At 38.2% G+C, this 24,322-nt stretch overlaps 1 protein-coding gene across 7 annotated transcripts in view; it reads left to right on the forward strand.

Moving 5' to 3' along the window:
• Positions 1-24,023, forward strand: part of LOC138754258 (cyclin-L2-like) — a 30,575-nt gene extending 6,552 nt beyond the window's left edge. For 4 of the 7 annotated variants that reach the window (XM_069918198.1, XM_069918199.1, XM_069918200.1 and 1 more), the window contains 8 exons: positions 2,920-3,040; positions 4,847-4,911; positions 8,858-8,957; positions 10,132-10,236; positions 10,349-10,490; positions 20,783-20,903; positions 21,119-21,211; positions 22,754-24,023. In XM_069918198.1, the coding sequence (XP_069774299.1) occupies positions 2,920-3,040; positions 4,847-4,911; positions 8,858-8,957; positions 10,132-10,236; positions 10,349-10,490; positions 20,783-20,903; positions 21,119-21,211; positions 22,754-23,120 (1,114 nt within the window). In that variant the 3' untranslated portion in view covers positions 23,121-24,023. Of the gene's footprint in view, positions 1-2,919; positions 3,041-4,846; positions 4,912-6,910; positions 7,235-8,857; positions 8,958-10,131; positions 10,237-10,348; positions 10,491-20,782; positions 20,904-21,118; positions 21,212-22,753 lie in introns of those variants that run through there. The other 3 variants (XM_069918202.1, XM_069918203.1, XM_069918204.1) reach the window with 3 other exon arrangements.
• The last annotated feature ends 299 nt before the right edge of the window (positions 24,024-24,322 follow it).

The raw sequence follows: 24,322 nt of genomic DNA on the forward strand, positions 1-24,322 counted from the left end.
CCTTCAAAATGTAGAGATGTTGTAGGTTGTTGGGTGTATTTGGACATCTTGGGCTCAGGCCATAAGGACCAGTAACTGTTCTGTGCATCCAATTTAAATATATTTTAAAATTTCAAAATTGGTCTAGGCCCAGTTTGAAAGTGTCAAACAAGGACTAGCTTAAGTTGATTGGAACAGATTGTTGGAAGGAAGAAGACAACAGGTACCCCCGGCACACGTCCATGTTCCATTCTGGTTGACCGGTCATATCTCAGAATGGACGTATGTCGGAATTGACCTGTAGGGACTACTATCCCCAAAAGCCTCTTGGAGGCCAGGTGAGGCTCTTTATTCATGACACTTGGGGCTGGTATTGTAAGAGCCAAGATGTGTACTTACCTGGGGTCTGTAGGTTGGGCGCAGCAGGATGCAGAGTTTGATGGGGGAAGTTGCAGATGGAGTTCAATCTGAAAAAGCATGAGGTGATGCACTTTAGATGGTAGAACCTGAAGGCTGAGTACAAGGTTAATGCAGAATTCTTAACACTGGAGGAACAGAGGGATTTGGGGGTTCAAGCCCATAGATCCCTGAAAGTTGCTGCTCAAGTTGATAAGGGTGGTTAAGAAGATGATGGTATGTTGCCTTCATTAGTTGGGTTTGAGTTCAAGACCTGTGAGGTAATGATGCAGCTATCTAAAACTCTGGTTAGACCACACTTGTTCAATTCTGTTTGCCTCATTCTAAGAAGGATGTGGGAACTTTTAGAGAGTATGTACAGGAAACTGAATTGAAAAACATGCTTTATGAGGAAAGGTTGAGCGAATTTGGGCTTTTCTCTTTGGAGGATGAGGTGTACAAGATTGAAGGGCATAGATAAAATGGACATCCACCACAGTTTTCTCAGGACAGCAATGATCAGTACCAGAGGATATATGTTTTAAGGTGAGTGGAGGAAGTTTAGAGATGTCAGAGGTAAGTTTATTGCACAGAGAATGGTGGGTATCTGGAATGCACTATTGAGGTAGTGTTTAAGGCTGATACAAAAGAGATAGAATCACATGAAATAAATGAAGGATTATGGACTGAAGGGTTAGATTAAAAATAGAATAGGTTTATATATGGTTACTAATGGAATCAAAATGGAGGCTTTATGCAGAAAAATGGTACGGTGCTGTGATAAAAGATCTGTTTATGGAAATACAGTTCAACTCCAATTATCTAAAATGGTCGGGACTGGGCTCTTGTCAGCAAACATTTTTTCGGATAATTGATCATTTTTCAAAAATAGCCCTGTTGCAACAGCAAATCACTTGTATCAATGTTTAAATAACAACAAACAAGGGAAGGCTTTTTAAGGATTAAAATAACGTTTCATTCTCACCAAAAGAATGCTGGCTTCCGCTGATCCCCAAAACCTCCCTACTGCTGCCACCGTTCCCCCCGACGCATCCCCACCGTTGTCGTTGATCCCCAGGGAGGTTTCCCGGGCCAGTGGAACTGGTGAGTCAGCGGGCTCCCATCTCCCCAATCACCAGAACTCCCAACGCTGGAGCCCCAACTTTGAATCCTCCCAATAGGCCTACCGCACACCAGGGAGTCCGGTGTCCATTAGAAGGCTGGGGGGGGGGGGTGCGGGTTCGAACATTAGGTTGTGCTGATGGGGGAAGGAAACGCCACTGACCTTGAGGTCCTGCCCCTGCCTGGGAGGCCGCTCTCCTTCATGATGCCAGGACAAGGGATTCTTCTGACTCTGCAGCTGGAAGACGATGGCATGCAATTTGAGAGGGAGGATTGGAGAGAAAAAGTCAATAGGAGAAGGTCAAGAAGAAATGGAAAGAGAGAGGGGAGGGAGTTACCTGAAACAAGGACAATTGTTCTAATTTCATGTCGAGTGAAATTTTTTTCAACCTATGAGGTCATTTCTGATCTGAAAAAATTTTGGATAAATGAGTATTTCTGATTAGTTTTGAATATCCTCATTTATCCAAAAAAAATTAATTTGGATAAATGAGGATTTTGGAGAATCTGATTTCAGATAATCAGAATTGTACTGTATAGAATAGATGTGGTCTCAATAGTGTGTTCCTGCTTGATAGTTCTGTTTAATTGTTAAAGATATGAACATTATCATGGTTACTTTAAGTTATACTTGTTAGAGTTCCAAATAACTTGATTAGTATACAAAGTTTCTGGGTGAATGCCTTCTTTAGACATGAAGGGCATGGTATTAATTGTGGGAGTTCAAAAAGATAACGATTAGTGTTCAAGTTCAAATTTTTTTGTCCGAGTGCATACATGACAAACCAGAGATTATTTTTCCTGCGGGCCAGGCAGAATTTTACTTATCAGTAATGTAAACTGTACTCAAAAAAAAAGATATGTATATAAAAGAGAAATGTAAGCAAGCTGCAGATACAGAAAAAACAAATTCAGTAATAAATAGTGTGCAAAATCAGAGTCCTTTACATGAGTCTCTTGTTGCTTCGAAGTCTGGAGGGGTAGCAACTGTTCCTTAACCTGGTCGTGTGGCACCGATACCTCTTTCCTGAGCAATTGTGAGAATAGAGTGTGTGCTGGGTGGTGTGGACCCTTGAAGATTGCTGCTGCTCTCCCGATGACATCATTCCACGTGGATTTTCTCAGTGGTGTACTGGAGTGCGTCTACTACCTTTTTTTTAAAGGGCTTAATGCTCAGATGTATTGGTACTCCCAAACCAGCCGGCGATGCAGCCGGTCAGCACACTTTCTGCTTCACATCTGTAGAAGTCTGCCAAGGTTACTGATGTCGTACAAACTCCTGAGGAAGTTTGATTGTTGAACTTGTCCCAGAATTTAAAATCTTGTTTATATGATCATCCAAAGATAATTATTGCTAAAGTGTATAGATTTTGTATAGGACTGGCTTCTATCCTGTATAATTTTTTTTCCTTCCTGTTTAAGACCTCCTGTGCCACTTCCTTTGGACCAGACTTATGTCAACCTAAAGAACCAAGTTATCAAGGCAGAAAGGAGAGTACTGAAAGAGCTAGGATTCTGTGTTCATGTCAAGCATCCACATAAGGTCTGTTGATTTAATCTGCTATTTGAAATCGTTGAAGTATTAAAAACAAGTTCTGTTTTACACAAGCAATAATTTGGATAATGAAAACTGGTTTAATACATGCCCCTGCTCTCATCAACATCACACTAAGATGAGCAAAATTTATTTTTGACTTTTTGGTCTTAAGCATTTGAGTTTCAGTTTTTTGTTAAATCTAGGTTAATAAGCACAAGTTTTATTGCATTATTTTCACAACCATTTGCTCTTCAACCGGGATGTCAGAAATGCTGTTTTTGTTTTGCTACGTGCTCTAGAAGGGAAAACCACAAATTTGTTTGAACACAATATTTTCAATACAATGAGAATACTGAGACACTGAAGGTTGGCAGTTTTAGTATCCCAGTTCTGTCATTTGACCATTGGATTTCATCTTTTGGTAAAATTAAATCTTGATCATTTCAAATGCCTTAAACATGTCTTGATATTAGATGTAGTTAAAGTGCTTTAATATAAAAATAAAATGAAGCTGATCCTGGAAATTGGAAACTAAAGCACAACACTTAGCAGCTCAGGCAGCTGGAGAGAAAAGAAAGTAAGAAATAGATGTGGAAACTGACCATGTCCCCCTTGCGCCTCTGCCGTTCAGTAAGATTATGGATGGTCTTTTATCTTGGTGCTACATTCTGGCAACACTCTCTAACCCTTGATGCCCTTAATCAAGTCTCCATGACCCAATGGAAGAGAATTCCAAAGATGTGTTACCCTCGAGGTAAAGAAATTTCTTGCCTCTGCAATGAATGGTTACCTCTTAACATTTGATTCTAGCTCTTGTTGTTGAGTGTGTTGTAATTTTTGGGAATCATTGACCCTACGTCACATTTTAAATGTTTTATTTCATGTTTCAAGACTTATCATGGCAAAGCTTTCTTTTTAAGCACAATGTTGTATTGTTTGTTCTAAATCATTTACCAGCTTTGAAACCATTAAGTATTAAAGTGAAAATTTTGAGTTGGGTAATTCATTTGTTGGACATTAGTTCTGGTATATGGTGAGTCATGGGGTTTTCAACCTTCTGCTCAACATCCATGCCAACCAAATTGTCTACCTAACCCAGTTACCTTTGTCACTTTTTAAAAAAATGAATGAACACAGTAGATGAAGACTGAATGTGTTTCAGGAAGACTGTATGATTTCAAGAGACCTGGAATCTAATAAAATTGAGTGGCTACAATTTTATTAATGTTTCTGTAGTGTGAAAATTGTTTTACTTCCCACAGTTCTGGGAGAAATTGCTGAAGTACAAGCAAAAACTTGTGAGGAAGAAGGAATTTAACTCTGGTGACTTCAATCTACAACACAAAAGAAGTCCACGGTAGTTTAGTAATTGGTTACAGGGACCCTATATCACCAGGACAGCTTTGGTCACTTCTATTTTCTTGTAGTTCAAAATGGGTAAAAGTGAGGTAAACGTTCAAGGATATAGCTGGAGCTCGTAATGTTGAGAATTCAGTGTTTTCCTGTCAGAGCTATGGTCCATTGTAATTGAAAACAACTAAATATATAACTTGTGACAATATTTGCTAACAGATTTTTGTTTTGAAGTGATTTCTTTTGACAAGTGAAAGAACCATTCTACTAAAGTCTTTTGGCTTGGAGAAGATGAGCCTTCATTGGAAAAAAAAGTTTTTATTCATATCTTAGCTATGCTACAAAAGCTAAACAACTCGTGAAAAATAAGGGCAGCGCTAATGGTATTAGGTAGTTTACAACCACTCTGTTCATGACTGGCTGAGGTTCAGTTGTAACTCTGTAACCTGTATCTTCCAGATTATCGTAATGTACCTTCAGGTGTTAGAATGTGAACGTAACCGACCTCTGGTCCAGACTGCATGGTAAGTTTATTTTCTCTGTTTGTAATACATAACCAGCGAAGACAGTGGCAGAACTATGTATCCATGGATTTCTTTCCTCTCCCAGCTAGCACTTCACTGTGCACCATTTCCTAGTTCTGAGTCATACAGCATGGAAAAGATCCTTTGGCCCAACTTGTCCATGCCGACCAAGTTGGCATTGTGGTATAGAACTACTTACTTGCGTTATTTCCTATTCTTTTAAACCCTTCCTGTCCATGAATCCCATCAAAATATATTTAGAACGTCATGATTGTAACCACTTCTATAGCTTCCTCTGGCAGATGCTGACTACCCTCTAAGAGTGGAAAAAGTTGCTGCACTGGTCCCTGGCAAATTTCCCCCTTCTCACCTTAAATTAGTGACCTCTATTTCTAGATTAATATATTCTGAGTAAAAAGTCATTATTCACTTCATACATGCCCCTCATGATTTAATAAACCTCTATAAGGCCACCCCTCAGTATCCCCACACTTTAGGAAATAAAGTCTCCACCTATACAACCTTTCCCTATGACTCAATTCCTCCAGTTCCTGCAAGATCCTAGTGAACCTCTGTAGCCCTTTGAAATTATTGATATTCTTCCTAGAGCTGGATGAACAGAGCTGCACCATGTAGCTCTTTATACAGCTCTGTCATGAGGTCCCAACATTTGTACTCAATGACATACCCTTTCAAAGAATTCTCCACCTCTACCCTTGGGTGCACAACGCTCCAGGGCCTAGTCATTCACCATGCAAGTCCTGCCCTGGCTTGACTTGGTAAAGTGCAATCCCTCACACTTGTCCAAGTTAAATTCTATTTGCCACTCCTTGGTCCATCTACCCAACTGTTGTTGATCCTGTTGTAAGCTTCCATATCGTCCTTCTCTGTCCACCACACCACCAATTTTGGTGTCATCTGTAGATATACTAATGTTAACTCCATTGCTATCCAAATCATTAACATGGGTAACAAACAACAAGCACTCTGCTGCACACCACTAGACACCGGCCTCCAATCAGAAAAGCAACCCTGTGCAACTACCTCTGACTCCTTCCGCTAAGCCTATTTTGAATACAACTACCAGCTCACCTTGTTTCCCATGAGTTCTAAGCTGCTACATTTTCTTAATACCCACCACTCTGCTCTCATCAATCCTCTTGGTTGCCACTTTTTAAAAAAATAAAATACAAATCAGGACCAATGCCTGAAGAGGGCGCACAAAATCAGTGAACCGGTGCGGACTGAAAAGGCCAACATGGCCTGTTTCCGCTCCGTAAATGGTTATATGGTTAAATGCTTGAGATCCTATCTCCCAAACACACAATCATATTGATGGCCTCCAATCAGTCCCTGCATATAATTGAATGCTGGCAAATTCTGCCCTTCAGAATCCCTTCCATCAGCCTTCCCACTACTGACATCAGGCTCACTGGCCTGTAATTACCTGTTTGGTCCTTGATCTCCTTTTCAAATAATAGTGCTACGTGAGCCATTCTCCCAGGTTAGAAAACTTATGAAGCTTATGACAGGCTGCAGCCTTTGCCAGGGTGCAATAGAGCATTTTGGGTGGCTGCTCTAAATTATTTGGGAATTTATAGACTGAAAATCTCTTTACTAGAGAGGTAAATATATTTCTTTAATTTCTCAATACAAGCCCCAAGTCAGAAGTTTACAATGTTAGAAACATGGCAAACAAAGTAAATCTTGTCTTATTTTTACCAAAGAATATTACCCTAATATATCTATAACATCATCTATTAATTGGCATTAATAGATGACATTAAAAGGAATAAGATGCCATGGTCACTTTTGCAGGTGGAATAATATGTGTTGAACTGTTAAATCTTGTTTTTCAAATATAGTCCCTGATTTATGCAAAAATCATAATTGGATAATGTTTCATATTTCTGCTTACTCGTCTTTATGGCTGGTATAGCGTTTGCTTAATTGAGAACCCATTTTAACTTCTCTTTTTTTTCTACTCTTTCGATCAAAGGGTAGACCCTGATGGTAAGTGACTAAGACTTCTGAACTGCCCTCCAAGCACTTTGATGCCAGGATGGCCCTAACTGGCTGCTACTTTGAACCAATCCATTGCAGGTTCTTCTCCAAGAAGGCTGACTGTCTAGTGAGAGGTGGTATATAGTAACTGGCCAACTGCTTCTTGTGTTAAACAGACATTTCTTTAATTAATAGAAATTTTAAATACTTGTCTTGTTTTGTAAATAGCAAATATCACTTTTTAGTAATATTTTCTGTCTGTAATTTTCTGTCTGTAACTTTAATGTGTACATATTAATTAAAAGCAATTGTGTTAATATTTTATAATTATAATGGGACAAAACTACCGGTAATTAAAGATTGTTGATGAATCTATTGAAACTCTTCTGACTGTTGTGCAGCACCTGTGATATCTTGCAGCTTCTCAATTTCTGATATGACTGAATCTTGATTACTGGGACTATCAAGAAGAATGATTCTCTGCCATTGTTCCTGAAGGCGGCTGGGGAGAATTGAACTTGCCTTCACGAGTATTTGGATCATATGTGACAATTACTGATGAGCACTGCTGAGATGATCTGATTGTCTGGCCCATAAAATTGGACGAGGACCACCAAATATTCAAAGAATCAAGTCGTGTTGATCTTTATTCTGTACAGATGTGAGAAGATGATTGGAATATTGTGACTAGGACATTGCCAGTGCATGGAATTTTTCTTTTTATTTGCAAGTTACATGCCTTTGAGATAAAGGAGACAAGTTCAGATATTCTAGTATGAATCGCAATCAAAGACTTTCATTAAATGTGGTTATTTTAAGTATGTATTACTTTTACATGATATTTAGTTGTATTGGTTTATCACATGAGAGCAGGCCAGTGTGCAGATTAGCTCAGAGGTTAAAATGGGTTCTCCGTATTTTACTCCTATTTTGTATTCATTACCAAGCAAGGCTCAAAATGCTTACTTAGTGCAGTGTGTGAAGATTGTCTTTAAATGGCTGATCCAATATGATTGTGGAAAAAATATATTTGTGTTAATATTTTTTCACTAAGTTTAAAGCAAAGGGAAACCATCCCTCAAATAACACAAAGTAAACAGCAATGTGGACTTCAGTGGCTCATGATTTTGGCATCTACTTTTTTTAAAATTTACAGTTTAAGGTAATTCTGGAAATTGATTGAACACCTGTGTCAGCTGCCATTTAAAAATGGTCCTCCTAGCTTGCAGAAAATATTTGGATTCTAGAGAAGGCATCTTGTAATTTTGGATACTAATTTTCAGTATGAAATTGTGAGATTTGATGTGTCTCAATAAATTTTCAGTTTTCACTATAAAATGATATTGGTAAACCGATTTAATATCTTTATCTAAACAGGAAAATATTCATTAGTTGAGTATGTTACATAACATCTGCATTTAGATTAAAGGATTGGATCTGTATTTCCCAGAATAGTTTGAATTGGCACTTTTAAGAATCTGCTTCTCTGACAAGTTCATGAGAACATCCTAGTGCTCCTTGATCCAGATATTTTTAAAATTTAGACATACAGCACAGTGACAGGCCACTTCGGCCTACGAGTCTGTGCCGCCCAATTTACGCTCCGTTAACCTACGCCCCCTGGTACGCTTTGAACGGTGGGAGGAAACCAGAGCCCCCAAAGAAAGCCCACACAGACTTGGGGAGAATGTACAAATTCATTATTGTAAAGGTATTAGGCTGAATGAACATTATTGATAAGTCAGTCTGCACCTTTGAAAAGCATAGATTATCTTCAGATTATTTTTCTTTGTTGATCACCTTGTCGGTTAAGATGAGAGGTAAATGAAAATTGAGCATTTTGAACCCTGTTTGGCTTGTTAATTTTCACTTGAAACCACTCACTGAGAAATTAGCAGAATATTTGGGTGGGTTGCCGCAACATCTCTGTTATCTGTTTCAGGAATTATATGAATGACAGTTTGCGGACAGATGTGTTTGTCCGGTATCATCCAGAGACTATTGCCTGCGCTTGTATTTACTTGGCTGCTCGGGCACTTGAGGTTGGTAAATAGTTGATTTATCTTGCAAACATAGACTATTCTTTTACATGTTTTGTTTATTGCAGAGGCAATTTGGCCATGGTGCAGTGTCACAGCCAAGTAGACATTTTGCATGTGAGTTGCATGCTTCCAACAGAATGGAAAATCATCAAATATTGGTTAAATTTTTCTTTAAATTAGACATACAGCATTGTAACAGGCCAATTTGGCCCTATGAGTCCATACTTTCCAAATTATGCCCATTAGCCTATATCTCGGTACATTTTTTTTAAGGGTGGGAGGAAACCAGAGCCCCTGGAGAAAACCCATGCAGACATGGGGAGAACGTACAAACTTCTTATAGACAGCGTGGGATTCAAACCCAGGTCTGGCCCCAATTGCTGGCACTGTAAAGGTGTTGTGCTAACCTCTACACCAACCATGTTAGAAAACTAAAAATAAACACACCTTCCTTTCATTTTGTTACAGTCTTGAGACAATAATGTGTTTCCATGTGTCAGAGCCAAGTGGATCATATCAATAATGCAAGGCCTTTCTGCTTTGTTTACTTCTGCACCTCTCTGACCAATGCTTGAATTACAAGTCTTCAAAGGAATGGATATTTGTTTTAAATTTTTATGTATGTGATTTACATTGCTTAGTTATGAATGAATGAATCAATGGGGAAACCCAGTGTTGATATTTTGATTTCTAACGTTAATGCAAAAGGCAAATTATGTAACATTTCAATTATGGCGTCAGTCTGCAGAGTCAAGAAGTATGAAAATGTACTTGTACTGTATAATTATATTAATTGCAGCAGATTCACTCTGCCACATTAATTTAACAAGACCACAAGACATAGGAGCATAAAAACACTATTCAGCCCATCGATTCTGTCCTGCCATATGATCGTGAGCTGATGCATTTTTCCAGTGCCTGGCCTTCTCCCCATAACCAATGATGCCCTGTCTCATCAGGAACCTATCAATCTTTGCCTTAAAAAACCCAATGACTTGGCCTACACAAATGCCTTTGGCAACAAATTTCACAGATTTACCCCTCTCTAGCTGAAGAATTTCCTACACATTCTGTTCAAAGTGGAATCCTTTCAATCCTGAAGTTGTGCCCCCTTGTCCTAGACTCTCCCACCTTGGGAAACAACCTATGTAATTTAGTTTAATTTTCTTTGCAGATCCCACTTCCAAATCATCCCCATTGGTTTTTAGTGTTTGGGACAAATGAAGAAGAAATGAGAGAAATCTGTGTGAAAATTTTAAAGCTCTACACCAGGAGAAAGGTCTGAAATGTTTTGTATGCAAATTGGTTGTATTGCTGTAATTGACATTTCTATCATTGAAAATAAATACATTGAAACGTTGCAAAATTAGAACTGTCAATTCCACCTTTAGGCAAATTTAGAGCACCTCGACAGTGAAGTTGAAAAGCGCAAGGCAGCTCTTCAGGAAGCAAAAGCAAAAGCCAAAGGCCTTTTGCCAGATGGGACTCCTGCATTAGAGGCTCCTCCTGGTTTCTCTCCATCTTCAAAGCCAGGTTTGTAGCTCTATAAGTAACTTAAATTTATAATTTAAACTGCACTAAATGCGTTGTTGAAGTTTGAAGATTACTTCAAACACTTCATTATAACTTGGGGATAGTATTTCAAGTGGTCCTTGTTATGAAAATTAATCAAATTATTTGTTGAACCCCTTAAAGTGAATAATATGTTAAAATAAATCATTTTTTTCATTGTTCTCCTTTTACACCTTAATGCACCTGCCTTCTTTTTGACTCCTGCTGCATGAGTTGAGAGGTCCTGTTTTTTTTCTCTCTTTTCCTTCTCTGGTGTTTGTACTCGAATCTTAGCAAGATAATTGCTTCTGTTTAAGTGGGTCTTTGCCAGCAAGTCTCTTCGGAACTCTTGGTGTTTACTGACAAGATATACATAGCAATGAATTTTCCAAATGACAAGAATCTTGGAATTTTTGTGGCAGAGGTTGAAAGAGTAAACACTTGATCCCAGAGGATAAGACTTAAGAATGAGGAAATGACAGAGACCAAAGAAGGATTTTATATTTGTCTTCCTAGAAAATATGGGAGTAAGAAATAGAAACAGGAAGGCCATTCAGCCCTTTGTGCCTATTCTACCATTCAATATGATTGGATGATCTTTTACCTCCAGCACCACTTTCCTCCACTGTCCTTGATTTGTTTGACATCTTAAGACCATTTGATCACCATCTTTGAACTTACAGTACAACTCCAATTATCCAAAATTGGATTCTCCAAAATCCTCATTTATCTGAAATTTTTTGGAGCTGAACTGACCGCTGATGGCGGCGGCGGCAGTGGACGTTGGGCTCCCAGCAGCAGTGGGGTTATTGGGCCTCAGTGGCGAGGTGTCAGTGATCGGTGGTGGCCAGCATTTTTTTGGTGAGAATTTAACATTATTTTAATGATTTTAAATAAACTCGCCCTTGTTGGTTGTTGTTGTATAAACAGTTACAAATGATTGGCTGTTGCTACTGGGCTGTATTTTAAAAAAAAATGACCAGTTCTCCGAGAAAGAAAAAAAACCCATTTATCCGAAATAGGCCTGGTCCCAACCATTTCGGATAATCGGAGTTTTACTGTACTTCACATTCTGTGAAGAAACTCTTATTGCAATCCTGAATGACTAATGCTTTTTTTGCTATTTTATCCTTGGATTCAGATATCATGGCAAGTGAAATTGCATTTATGTATACTTCATCAAGCCCCTCCTTTTTTTAAGAAAAAGCATGCATCAATGCTATCTCTCTATTCCTCAAAAGTCAAAAGTATGGTCCAGGCTGCTTGTTTCTTCTGCAATGACAAACCCATCAATTTGATGGACCTTTATTGCACACTTTTTATTCCAAACATTTCATCCATTGGGAAGGGAGACAAATCTGTTTTGTGTGGGCTGTGTATTGAAGCAAAACATTTCTACTCTTGTATTTGAATCATTTTGCTGCATTGTCTGTTTGCCTTCCTAATATTTATAGTACCAGCATGTCAACCTTGTGGTTTTCATTATAGTTAATTTTAATCTCTTGACAATTTTTTATAAAAGTGGATGAACTGCATTCTTCAATGTTCTGATTGTCATGTCCTTTCACTTAACCTGTCCATATCCCTGTGATACCTATTTGCACGCTCGCTGCAGTGGGAACTACTCTCTAGCTTTATATCACTACCAGATAAGAGATTCTGTGGAAGAAATCGATTATCCCAAATGGTATGTTGCCTCCCTAGTGCCAGGGTTTGAGATATCTCAGATTGAGTTCACAGTATTCTCAGGGAGAGTGAGCAGCCAGATGTTGTGGTCCACATAGGGACCAAAGAAGTGGGTAGGAAAGGTGAGATGGTCCTGCAGGGAGAGTTCAAGGAGTTAAGCACTAGTTTGAAGGACAGGACCTCCAGGGTTGTGATCTCAGGATTGCTACCCTTGCTACAAGCAAGTGAGGTTAGAAATAGGAGGATGATTCATCTGAACACGTGGCTAAAGCCCCAGTGCAGGAAGGAGGGCTTCAAGTTTCTGGATCATTGGGCTGTCTTCCAGGGAAGGTGGGACTTGTTCCAATGGGACAGTTTCCACCTGAACTGGAAGGGAACTAATATACTTGCGGGAAGGTTTGCTAGTGCTGCTCCAGTGGGTTTAAACTAGATTTGCAGGAGTGGGGGGGTGGTGCTAGAGCAGATAGAGGAATGAAGGAGGGAAAAGATTATATTAAAATTACATGCACCATTAGAGTCAACGGGTTGTACATGGTGAAAATTTTCTAAAATGCGTCTATTTCATTGCAAGGAGTACTGTAGGAAAGGCAGATTATCTTAGAATGTGGATTGGCTTGTGCACTATGACATTGTGGCCATTAATGAAACTTGGTTGCAGGAGGGGCAGGACTGGCAGCTGAATGTTCTGGGGTTCCGTTGCTTTAGATGCAATAGAACAGGGAGATGAAGGGTTGGGGGGAGTGACATTGCTTGTCAGGGAAAATATCACAGCTGTGCTCAGACAGGACAGACCAGAGAGCTGTCTACTGAATATATAAGTGGAGCTGAGGAATGGGAAAGGTATGACCACACTCATGGGTTGTATTATAGACCACCCAATAGTCAGTGAGAATTGGAGGAGCAAGTCTGTAGAGAGATTGCAGGAAACAAGGTTGTGATAGTCGGGGATTTTAACTTTTCACATGTTGACTGGGACTTCCATACTGTAAAAAGGCTGGATGGCTTGGGGTTTGTCAATGTGTTCAAGAATGTTTTCTAAAGCAATATGTAGAGGTACCAACTAGAGAGGGTGCAATACTGGATCTCCTTTTTGGGAACAAGACATGACGCGTGACAGAAGTATGTGTAGGTGAACATTTTTGGGACAGTGATCATAAGTCCATTAGTTTCAAGTTATTATGGAGTAGAATAGATCTGGGCCTCGGGCTGAGTCTAATTTGGAGAAAGGCTAATTTTGAGGAAATGAGAAAGGATCTAGAATGCGTAGATTGGGGTGAGTTGTTTTCAGGCAAGAATGATCTTCAAATGTGAGATTTTGAGGACAGAGTTTGTATGTTCCTGTCAGGATTAAAGGTCAGGTTAGTAGGCAGAGGGAAGCTTGGTTTTCAAGGGATATTTTGGAAATTTTAGGCTGGTGACCTGATGTCAGAGGTAGGTAAATTATTGGAAGGTGTTCTAAGAGATTGGATATACAATTATTTGGATAGCCAGAAACTGATAAAGATAGTTGCATGACTTTGTGAGTGGTAAGTTTTTCGAGGAGGTTACCAGGAAAGTTGTTGAAGGAAAGGCTGTGGATGTGGTCTACGTGGACTTTAGTAAAGCTTTTGACAAGTTCCCTCATGGTGGGTTAGTCAGGAAGGTTCAGATGTTAGGTATTTATGGTGAAGTAGTGAACCGGATTCGACAATGGCTAGATGGGAGAAGCTAGAGAGTAATGGTAGACGATAATGTGGTAAATTGGATCAGCAAGTTTTCAGTTGACACTAAGATTGAGGCATTGTGGGCAGCAAAGAAGTTTTTCAAAGCTTGCAGCATCACAGGTGGATATGCTTGTAAAGAGAGTTTTAGTATATTGGCCTTTGTAAATCAAAGTATTGAGTTTAGGAGCTGGGATGTTATGGTAAAGTTGACAAGACATTGGTGAGGTCAAATTCTGAGTATTGTGCAGGTTTGACCACCTAACTACAGGAAAGATATCAATAAAATAGAAAGAGTGCAGGGAAGATTTACTAAGATGTTGTCCTGTCTTCAGGAACTGAGTTGCAGGGAAAGGTTAAACAGGTTAGGACTTTATTCCCTAAAGCGTAGTAAAATGAGGGGAGATCACGAATTTTAAATTATGAGGGGGACAGACAGAATAAATGTAGATAGACTTTTTCCACTGAGGGTAGGTGAGATATAAACCAGAGGACATGGGTTAAGGGGGAACTTCTTCACACAGAGTGGTGGGAGTGTGGAATGAGCTGCCAGCTGAGTTAGTGAATGCAGGCTCAATTTAAATTTTGACAGGTACACGGATGGGAGAGGTATGGAGGTCGATGCACTGGGTGCAAGTCAGTGGGACAAGTTTTTTTTTAAGTTTGTCATAGACTAGAAGGGCTGAATGGGCCTGAGACTGAGCTGCAGTGTTCTCTGGTTCTACAAAAGGAGTGTCAGATTGTCCTTTACCCATTGGGGTCCAGAGGGGTGAGAGAGGATTTGATTTAAACTTCTCAGAACTTGAGTGGAAAGGATGTTTCTTCTTGTGGGAGAATATATATATATATATATATATATATATAAAAATATGGGTCACTTTTAAAAATAAGGGGCCCACTTGAAAGAGACGAGGCAAAACATTGAACCAGGCGTGAGAAGTTTGGTCTCTATTAAATAAATAAGTGCAATGATAAGACACTTTATGTTATTATGCTGGTGTTCCAGCCGATGAAACGTGATTAGCATCGACCGGAATGGAGGTAAAATAGAATACAAAAACACAATAAACCATGTACAGTAAGACCGCAATTCTCTAAAATAAATTGTTTAAAAAATTCTGATTGTAAAATATAAATGCAGCACTGCTCAATGCCATGAATTGGTATTTAACATTATCATGGCTTCATGAAAACTCTTTTAAGACTGGTATTCTTGAGCGAAGGCTCCTTTAATGTCTGCCCTATGGTAAGAGAGTAAATAGTTCATGGTTAGGGGGTGTTGCGTCTTTAATGATATTCCTCGCCCTGTTCAAGTATCATCCCCTCTAGGTAGATTCGATGGGAGGCGATTGCATTCCAACAATCCATGGGCAGTTTTCACTCCCTACTGAAAATCCTTACCAGCTTGTGCAGAACATTTCCCATACCCCACCAAAATATTGTACGTCAGAACTTTAACTCCTTGAAGAATTTCTCCATCAAGTGTATTGGCAATGCCTGAAATAGGTATTGTATCTTGGGAAAATGTTCGTTTTAATACAGTTTATCCTTCCTATTAGTGTTAGTGGTAAGTCTTTCCAATGCTCTAAGTCGTCCTGTAATTTTTTTCATTAGTGGATAATAATTGAGTTTATATAGATGGCCGAGGTTTTTATTTATTTGTATACCTAGGTATCGTATTGCTTGCATTTGCCATCTGAATGGTGATTCTTTCTTAAATTTTGAGAAATTCGCATTATTCATTGGCATTGATTCACTTTTATTTGCGTTAATCTTGTATCCCGACACTTCTCCATATTCCTTCAATTTCTTATGTAATTCTTTTATTGATATTTCTGGTTCTGTTAGGTATACTATAACGTCATCTGCAAATAAACTGATTTTATATTCCTTGTCTTTTATTTTTATCCCTTTAATTTTATTTTCTGTTCTTATCAGTTCTGCTAGTGGTTCTATGGCTAACGCGAACAATAATGGCGATAGTGGGCATCCCTGCCTTGTTGATCTGCTTAAGTTAAATTGTTTTGATATATATCCATTTACTGTCACTTTCTCCAATGGCCCCTTATATAATGCTTTAATCCAATTAATATATTTCTCTGGTAAACTGAATTTTTGTAGTACTTTGAATAAATAATTCCATTCTACTCTGTCAAAGGCCTTCTCTGCGTCTAAAGCAACTGCTACTGTTGGCGCTTTACTCCCTTCTACTGCATGAATTAAGTTAATAAATTTACAAATATTGTCTGTTGTTCGTCTTTTTTTAATAAATTCAGTTTGGTCTAGATTTACTATTTTTGGTACATAGTCGGCTAATCTGTTTGCTAATAGTTTAGCTATTATCTTATAATCTGTGTTAAGTAAAGATATTGGTCTATATGACGCTGGTGCGAGTGGATCTTTCCCTGTCTTTGGTATTACTGAAATTATTGCTGTTTTGCATGAATCTGGTAAGCTTTGTGTTTTATCAATCTGGTTGATTACTTCCAGGAGGAGAGAAATTAATAAATCTTTAAATGTTTTATAGAATTCTATTGGGAATCCATCCTCTCCTGGTGTTTTATTATTTGGTAGTTTTTTTATTATCTCTACTATTTCAAATGGTTCTATTAATTTATTTTGTTCCTCTATTTGTAATTTTGGTAGTTCAATTTTAGTTAAAAATTCATCTATTTTGTCTTCTTTCCCTTCGTTTTCAGTTTGGTATAATTGTTCGTAGAATTCTCTAAAGTTTTCATTAATCTCCGTTGGATTATATGTGATTTGTTTGTCTTTTTTCCTTGATGCCAATACCATTTTCTTAGCTTGTTCTGTCTTAAGCTGCCATGCTAGAATTTTGTGCGTTTTTTCTCCTAGTTCATAATATTTCTGTTTTGTCTTCATTATGTTCTTCTCCACCTTATATGTTTGTAGTGTTTCATATTTTATTTTTTTATCTGCCAATTCTCTTCTTTTAGTTGTGTCTTCCTTCATTGCTAATTCTTTTTCTATATTTGCTATTTGCCTTTCCAACTGCTCTGTTTCCTGATTGTAGTCCTTCTTCATCTTGGTTACATAACTTATTATTTGCCCTCTGATGAATGCTTTCATTGCGTCCCATAGTATAAACTTATCTTTCACTGATTCCGTATTTATTTCAAAGTACATTTTAATTTGTCTTTCAATGAATTCTCTAAAATCCTGTCTTTTAAGTAGCATGGAGTTTAATCTCCATCTATACATTCTTGGAGGGATGTGCTCTAACTCTATTGCCAAAGTCAGGGGTGAGTGGTCTGATAATATTTTAGCTTTATATTCTGTTTTTCTAACTCTGTCTTGCGTGCGAGCTGATAACAGGAATAGGTCTATTCTTGAGTATGTTTTATGTCTACCCGAATAATATGAATATTCCTTTTCATTTGGGTGTTGTTTCCTCCATATATCCAAAAGTTGCATTTCTTGCATCGATTTAATTATAAATTTGGTTACTTTGTTCTTTCCGTTAATTTTTTTCCCAGTTTTATCCATGTTTGAATCCAAATTAAGATTGAAATCCCCTCCTATTAGTATGTTCCCTTGCGTGTCTGCTATCTTCAAAAAAATATCTTGCATAAATTTTTGATCTTCTTCGTTAGATGAATATACATTGAGTAAATTCCAAAACTCCGAATATATCTGACATTTTATCATTACGTATCTCCCTGCTGGATCTATTATTTCCTCTTCTATTTTAATTGGTACATTTTTACTGATTAATATAGCTACTCCTCTTGCTTTTGAATTATATGATGCTGCTGTTACATGTCCTATCCAATCTCTCTTTAATTTCTTGTATTCCACTTCGGTTAAGTATGTCTCTTATATGAATGCTATATCAATTTTTTTCTTTTTTCAATAATTTAACAGTTTTTTCCTTTTGATTTGGTTATGTATTCCATTAATATTTAAAGTCATATAATTCAACATAGCCATCTTATACTTTATTTATCTTTCCTTTCTGTTTCCTCATCATCACCTTTCCTTCTTATCCATTTCTGGTTTTTTTTAAGCACATTATAGGACAACCTTTCTAAAACATAAAATATTTCCATTACTCTCCTATCTAAAATTCCTTTAACCCCACTATCCCCTCCCCTTCCTGAGTTGCCCTTTATCCCTTGTCGGGCAACCACATCTCCCCTCTCCATTTGGATTTTCAAATTCACTCGCAAGCGTCAACTGATTTCGCAGTCACCGTAACTCCTCCCCAACCAGAAAAGATTTTAATTTTCATATATAACAAAGGTCACTCTCTTAATTCCCTCCTTACTTCCTCTCTTCCCTTTCTTTCCCTTATTACTTATCTATACTCTATATATTTTCCTTTAAATACGGATACACTCATGTACACACACACACACACACACACACACACACACACATATATATATATATATACCCATATGCACACATACATATAGTTCGTGGTCATTTTTGCTCTCGTGTCTTCATCTCTCTGTCTTGTTTTGTAGTCCGGATCCGAGAATAGTCTGTTTTGCTGCCCTGGAATAACTATTTTAAGTACCGCTGGGTACTTTAGCATAAATTTATATCCTTTTTTCCATAGGATCGCTTTTGCTGTATTAAACTCCTTTCTCTTCTTCAGGAGTTCAAAACTTATGTCTGGATAGAAAAAATTTTTTTGACCTTTGTATTCCAGTGGCTTTTTGTCTTCTCTTATTTTCTTCATTGCTTTCTCCAATATATTTTCTCTTGTGGTATATCTTAGGAATTTTACTAAAATGGATCTTGGTTTTTGTTGTGGCTGTGGTTTTGGGGCTAATGTTCTATGTGCCCTTTCTATTTCCATTTCTTCCTGTAATTCTGGTCTTCCTAGGACCCTGGGGATCCAATTTTTTATAAATTCTCTCATATTCTTGCCTTCTTCATCTTCCTTAAGGCCCACTATCTTTATATTATTTCTTCTATTATAATTTTCCATTATATCTATCTTCTGAGCTAACAGCTCTTGTGTCTCTAACTTTTTTATTAGATTCTTCTAATTGCTTTTTTAAGTCCTCTACTTCCATTTCTACGGCTGTTTCTCGTTCTTCCACCTGGTCCACTCTTTTTCCTATATTTGACATAACCATCTCTAATCTATTCATTTTTTCTTCTGTACTTTTAATTCTTCTTTTTATTTCACTAAATTCTTGTGATTGCCATTCTTTTACTGATTCCATATATTCTTTAAAAAAAAATATATCCATGGTCTTGCCTTTCCCTTCTTCCATTTCTCTATGTTCTTCTTCTTCTTCTTCCTCTGGGTTGGTTATCTGTTGTTTCTTTGATTTCTTTTTACTCTCTTCTTTCTTGTTCTCGTTGTTTTCTATGTTCTCTTGTTGTTGTGCTGTAGCTGTCATTCTCAGCTGTGGAGATCGACTCCTCAGCTGGTCCCCCCTCCCGTCACTGTTTTTTTTGTCATGTGCGGTTGCGCACTTTTGCTTGGCTCCGCGAGCCATTTTTGTAGTCCTGAGCTCGGGACTTCGACTGAACTTAGGGAGCAGGCTTCTCTCTCCGCGGCGGGCCTCCTCGGACAAGTAAGGCCTTCACCTTCTTCTTCCGATGTCTTTTCTTCTTCTCTTCTTCCCGTGGCTTTCGACTTTTCTTTCTTCGCTGCCATTTTCTTCCCACCTTTACTTTCACTTTATTTTAATTTTTGTGTTTGTGCCTTTGTGTTTTCTGTGTTTTTTTTTTCAACTTTTCCTGAGAGGGCTGGAGTTCCCCGACCGGCCACTACTCCATCACGTGACTCCTCCTCCTTCTTGATCAACATTGATGAATTCAAAGACGAAGTGAGATTTGCAGAGATATGGACCCCCAGGAATTTGAAGCTCTGTAACTGCTCCACCACCACTCCATTGATGTAAATTGGGACATGTATGTGGCTTCCTGTCCGGTTAAAATCCACACTGATCTCTTTTGTCTTCTGGGTATTGAGAACAGATTGTTCTCAGCACACCACAAGGCTGAACCTCTAGGCCATTTCATTGTCCCCTGTGATCAGCCTGACCACTGTGGTATCATCTGTGAAGTTTATAATTAAGTTTGAGTTGTACATGGGAACACAGTCAGAGGTAAAGATGGGATACAAAAGGGGGCTCAGCATGCAACCCTGGGGAATTCTGGTGTTCAAAATGATAGCAGAGGAGAAAATATTGCCCAACCTAACGGACTGGGGCTTGTTAGTAAGGAAATCCAGAATCCAATTACAAAAGGATGAGCCAATACCATAAAAACAAAATTTGGTTATCAGCTTTGATGGTACAACAGTGTTGAAAGCCAAACCATAATCAATAAATAGTAATCTTACATAAGAGTTCAGTCTATCAAGGTGAGTCAGTATAGCACTGTTGAAATGCCATCCTCTATTGACCTATTAGCAAAGTAGGCAAATTGATGTTGATTCATAGTGGCAGGCAAACAAGATTTCAGATGAGATGAAACTAACCTCTTAAAACACTTTGCGATGATAGGAGTAAATGCAACAGGGCGGGCGGTCGTCATTCCGACTCATGGCGGTAGAGTGCTTAGGCACAGGCACAAGTATAGCAGTCTTAAAACTTGTTGGAACAACAGTCTTGAACAGATGCTCATTCGTTAAGAAACAAGTTGGCTATACATTTATTAGAGTTCAGAAGAATAAAAATGTGATTTCACTGGAAAACATGATTCTGAGGAGGCTAAACAAAAATGCTGAAAGGATGTTTTCCCTCTTGTGGAATCTAGAACTGCGGAGCATTGCTTCCAAATCTAAGATTGTTCACGGTCTCAAAGCCAATGAGTGACAGAGAAGGTGAAATTGTGTGGGTAGATATTATCCTCCTGTTTTGTTTTAATTTAATGAATTTTCCAATCCATCCTTTTCAGATTCTCCGAAGGATGGGAAGCTTGAAAAACCTTCACCACTTTCCATTCAGGCAATGAAAAATGCTAGAAGAAAACTGGATGAGGAAGAAAAATGGCCTCAATCTACGAGTCCATTAAATGGGTAAGCAGGGTCCACGACAATAAATTTTGGCAATTTTAATGGACAGAATAAATTATTTTTTTGATAACTGAATGGTTTGTTAACATTAAAATTGTTTCTTGCGCAACCAGATGTTGTAACTTTCCCAAAAATTCACAAACCTGAACTTTTTATCATAGATTTCAAAATAAAATATTTTGTGCTGTGAATGCAGGTTTCTAATTTTCTGTTTCTAGTGTACAAAAGGGGAAGGGCAGCCGAAGTCGAAGCAGAAGCAAAGATCATAGTTACTCGAGATCTCGCTCGAGGTCACATTCCCCGAGGAGGCGGTAAGTTTAAAAATATGAAATGTCAGCACTGCCACATGCTTCTCCTTTGGCCAACTAATAGGTCACTTGAATACAACAAAATGTAATGGTGTAAAAGTGATGCTGTGTCCTTGCTGCGGCCAACATCTGGCATTGGGGCCACATCCAGTGGGAAACCAGATATTTTGTGGCTGGTTCTTTGGAAATAATGTTGGCGTGGTCAGCACAATACGAGCATCATTCTAGGTTCATCTATATATATATATACATATATATATATATATACATACACACACACACCTGTGTGTGTGTGTGTGTGTGTGTGATATGTTTATATATATACACACACACACACATCATAAATTTTATTGATTTCAAATGTGCACATGGCCTCTGAATTAGCAAGTTTTTTTATCTCCTTGCATGAAATTATCTTTAAAACAGTGTGGCCTGGACAAAGCAAAAAAAAATGGCAAAATTCCTTTCTTCTGTGGGGAGTCCTATTGGATGAAGTTGGTCATTTTGTGGATTGACATTCAGGCAAGGTCTGGGAGTTTGGCTGAGAAATTGTAATGAGCTTTGCTGTTTGCTCCTCTTGCTCTTGTTACTTAGCCATTTTATTATTTTGATAGGAAATGTCAAATATACTTTAATGAAACTTTAGCTCCATCTTATGAATGCTATTGATATTTAGTTGTTGAAACTTTAATCAATCCCAGACCTGTACCACTGACTAGGATGATAGTAGTTTCCAGAAAATCTGTAACACCTTGGATTAGTTGAACTGCTGAGGATGTTTTTTCTGACATATGCTCACAAAACACTAAAGGTTCTCTCCTAGCATACTTACAAAAGGTGTAAATTGTAGGTGTGCTGCTGTCTGTATATATATTGGACTTCCATCTCTGATCATTCAGAATGTTTTTTTACAACAGGAAGTTTGGTTTAACTGGACCATGAAGCAATACACAGTGAGATTCTTCCACAGATGTACCTAGTTTGTAGGGCAGTGTTCAAGGTAGCTTGCTGTTAATTAAGATGAACAAGGTGCTCAGGTTCATAGAATATTCTGGGCACTTTGAGGCTGAGAAGTGACATTTTGAAAGCAGGACTTCTCTTGTTTACTGGATGTGAAATAAGCACTCCTTGTTTCTGAAGGAAATCTCTGCTCATACCTCCACCTGGGCATGTGCACAGACTGCTGGAATTAAATACCAACAGCCAAATCCCTCTGGTTCCTTGACCAATTTTCCACTTTGTTGGTATGTTTTAGAACATCCATCTTCCCACCACAGGGATTAGAAAATATTCCATGACTGAGAAGCTGCAGCACCCCTGTACATTTAAAACAACAAGCCAAAGTTCAGCCTTCAGGAAAGAGCATTCACATGGATATGTGAACAAGTCAGTTTGTGCTCCTGTGATAACTGTTTCAACATGCCTCTCTTGTCATTAATAACCCTATTGACCTCATTGGGCTACTATATTGAGACTATTTGCTCTGATTGAATTAAATTTATATTTTTGCATTAATTCTATGTGTGGACAAATCTCCTTCTGCAGAAGGACAAGAAGCCGCTCTGGCTCCAACAGCTCTCAATCACAGAGCCATTCGAGAAGCCGTAGTGATTCTCCTCCACAGCGACATAAGCAAAGCTCACCTTGCATTGGCCGGCAAAAAGCCAAGGAATACGATGATATGCGAGAATACAAATTCAATTCCCACAAACACAGGCGATCACGCAGCAGGAGCTACAGTAAAAGTTTGTCAAGGTCCAGAAGCAGGTCCAGAGAGCGTTTGGATTTTTCTCGGAAGCACAAAGAAAGTAGAAGCCATCACAGAGAACGAAGGCATGATCAGTCACGATCCTATGAAAGATCCACAAAGCATCACAACAGTCAGTCTAGTCATAATAGACACAGGCGATAATAGGCTCGCCCTCTGTAGTTGTAGTTTGCATTGCCTTTCTATATAATCTCTAACCTTTTTGTTAGAGATGTAGGTGGATTCCTTTCTGTAAATTGCACTGTTAGAATTGTAGTCTTCTGAAGGCAGATGTAGGTGGCTTCTGCTAACCTCTGTTTTTGGCTGTATCTCACCAAGAGCTGGTCAATTTCATATTAAATTTTCAGAACTGTACAGGTTTACAATCTAGTGTTATTTCAGGGTTTATTTATTTTTAATTTGCTGGTGTCAAATACGATTTTAAGATTTGCTTTCTGTGTGTATTTAAGCTCATAAATGGACATCTACGTGCATGTTTCTAGGTTGGGTGAAGAGCAAGAGCATCTTCATTGAAGTTTCATTTGAGTGCACCTTGTTGGCACGCAAAGAGGTGTCCAGTTAGATGCTGAATTTGCATAGCAAAAAATGTAATTTAATCGTTTTTGAATGTGTGACTGAATAATTGCCATCTGTTTTCTTGTACTTGGCCCCAACTATTGAACTTGGATTGCTGTTACAGGTTTTAAAGATACACGGCTACTTCCCTTTGCTGCTGCATACATAAATATTTTTTAGAAAGTAGCCGTGCTCTTTGTAGCTATGTAAAGTTCCTTAATATTTTTCTTTGGGAAATAATGTACCTAAGTGTAGTTGCTTGTAATTTGTAAAGAAATCTTTTTGAGGTCAATTTGTTATTCACTGCTGTGATCGTCTATTCAAGTGTGTGCGTTCTGTTCTATTAATCGAAAAAGTTGCTTAATAGGAGATCTGTACATGGGCCTTTTAATGTGGTGCAGTGAACAGACGTGCCTTGAATATGCAAGTTTTTTATGAACAAGTGGAATTTGAATATGCAGATACTGTAAATAAACTTTTTTTAAGGAAAAATTGTGCAACAAATTGCAACAATTAATGTTCACCTGTTATTGGTTCAAATTATTACTTCATTCTGGAAATTGTGCTTATTTGAAGTTTGAACGAATCCTGTGAAGTAAATGGTGGGAAATCATTGAATGCTGTGGCTGATGAAGGTAGGAAGACCATTTTCTCATCAATTTTTTTTTCTTTGCTATTTAAAACAGACAGAGATGAGGACTGGAGCCTGGGTGTATGCACCAAATCGAATGTACAAATTTTTAAAAAGCTCTGCTGCTTCCATATACTCTCTCTCTCACATCCTTACTTAT

The sequence above is a fragment of the Narcine bancroftii genome, chromosome 2 (assembly GCF_036971445.1).
Source record: "Narcine bancroftii isolate sNarBan1 chromosome 2, sNarBan1.hap1, whole genome shotgun sequence".
Taxonomy (NCBI): Eukaryota; Metazoa; Chordata; class Chondrichthyes; order Torpediniformes; family Narcinidae; genus Narcine; species Narcine bancroftii.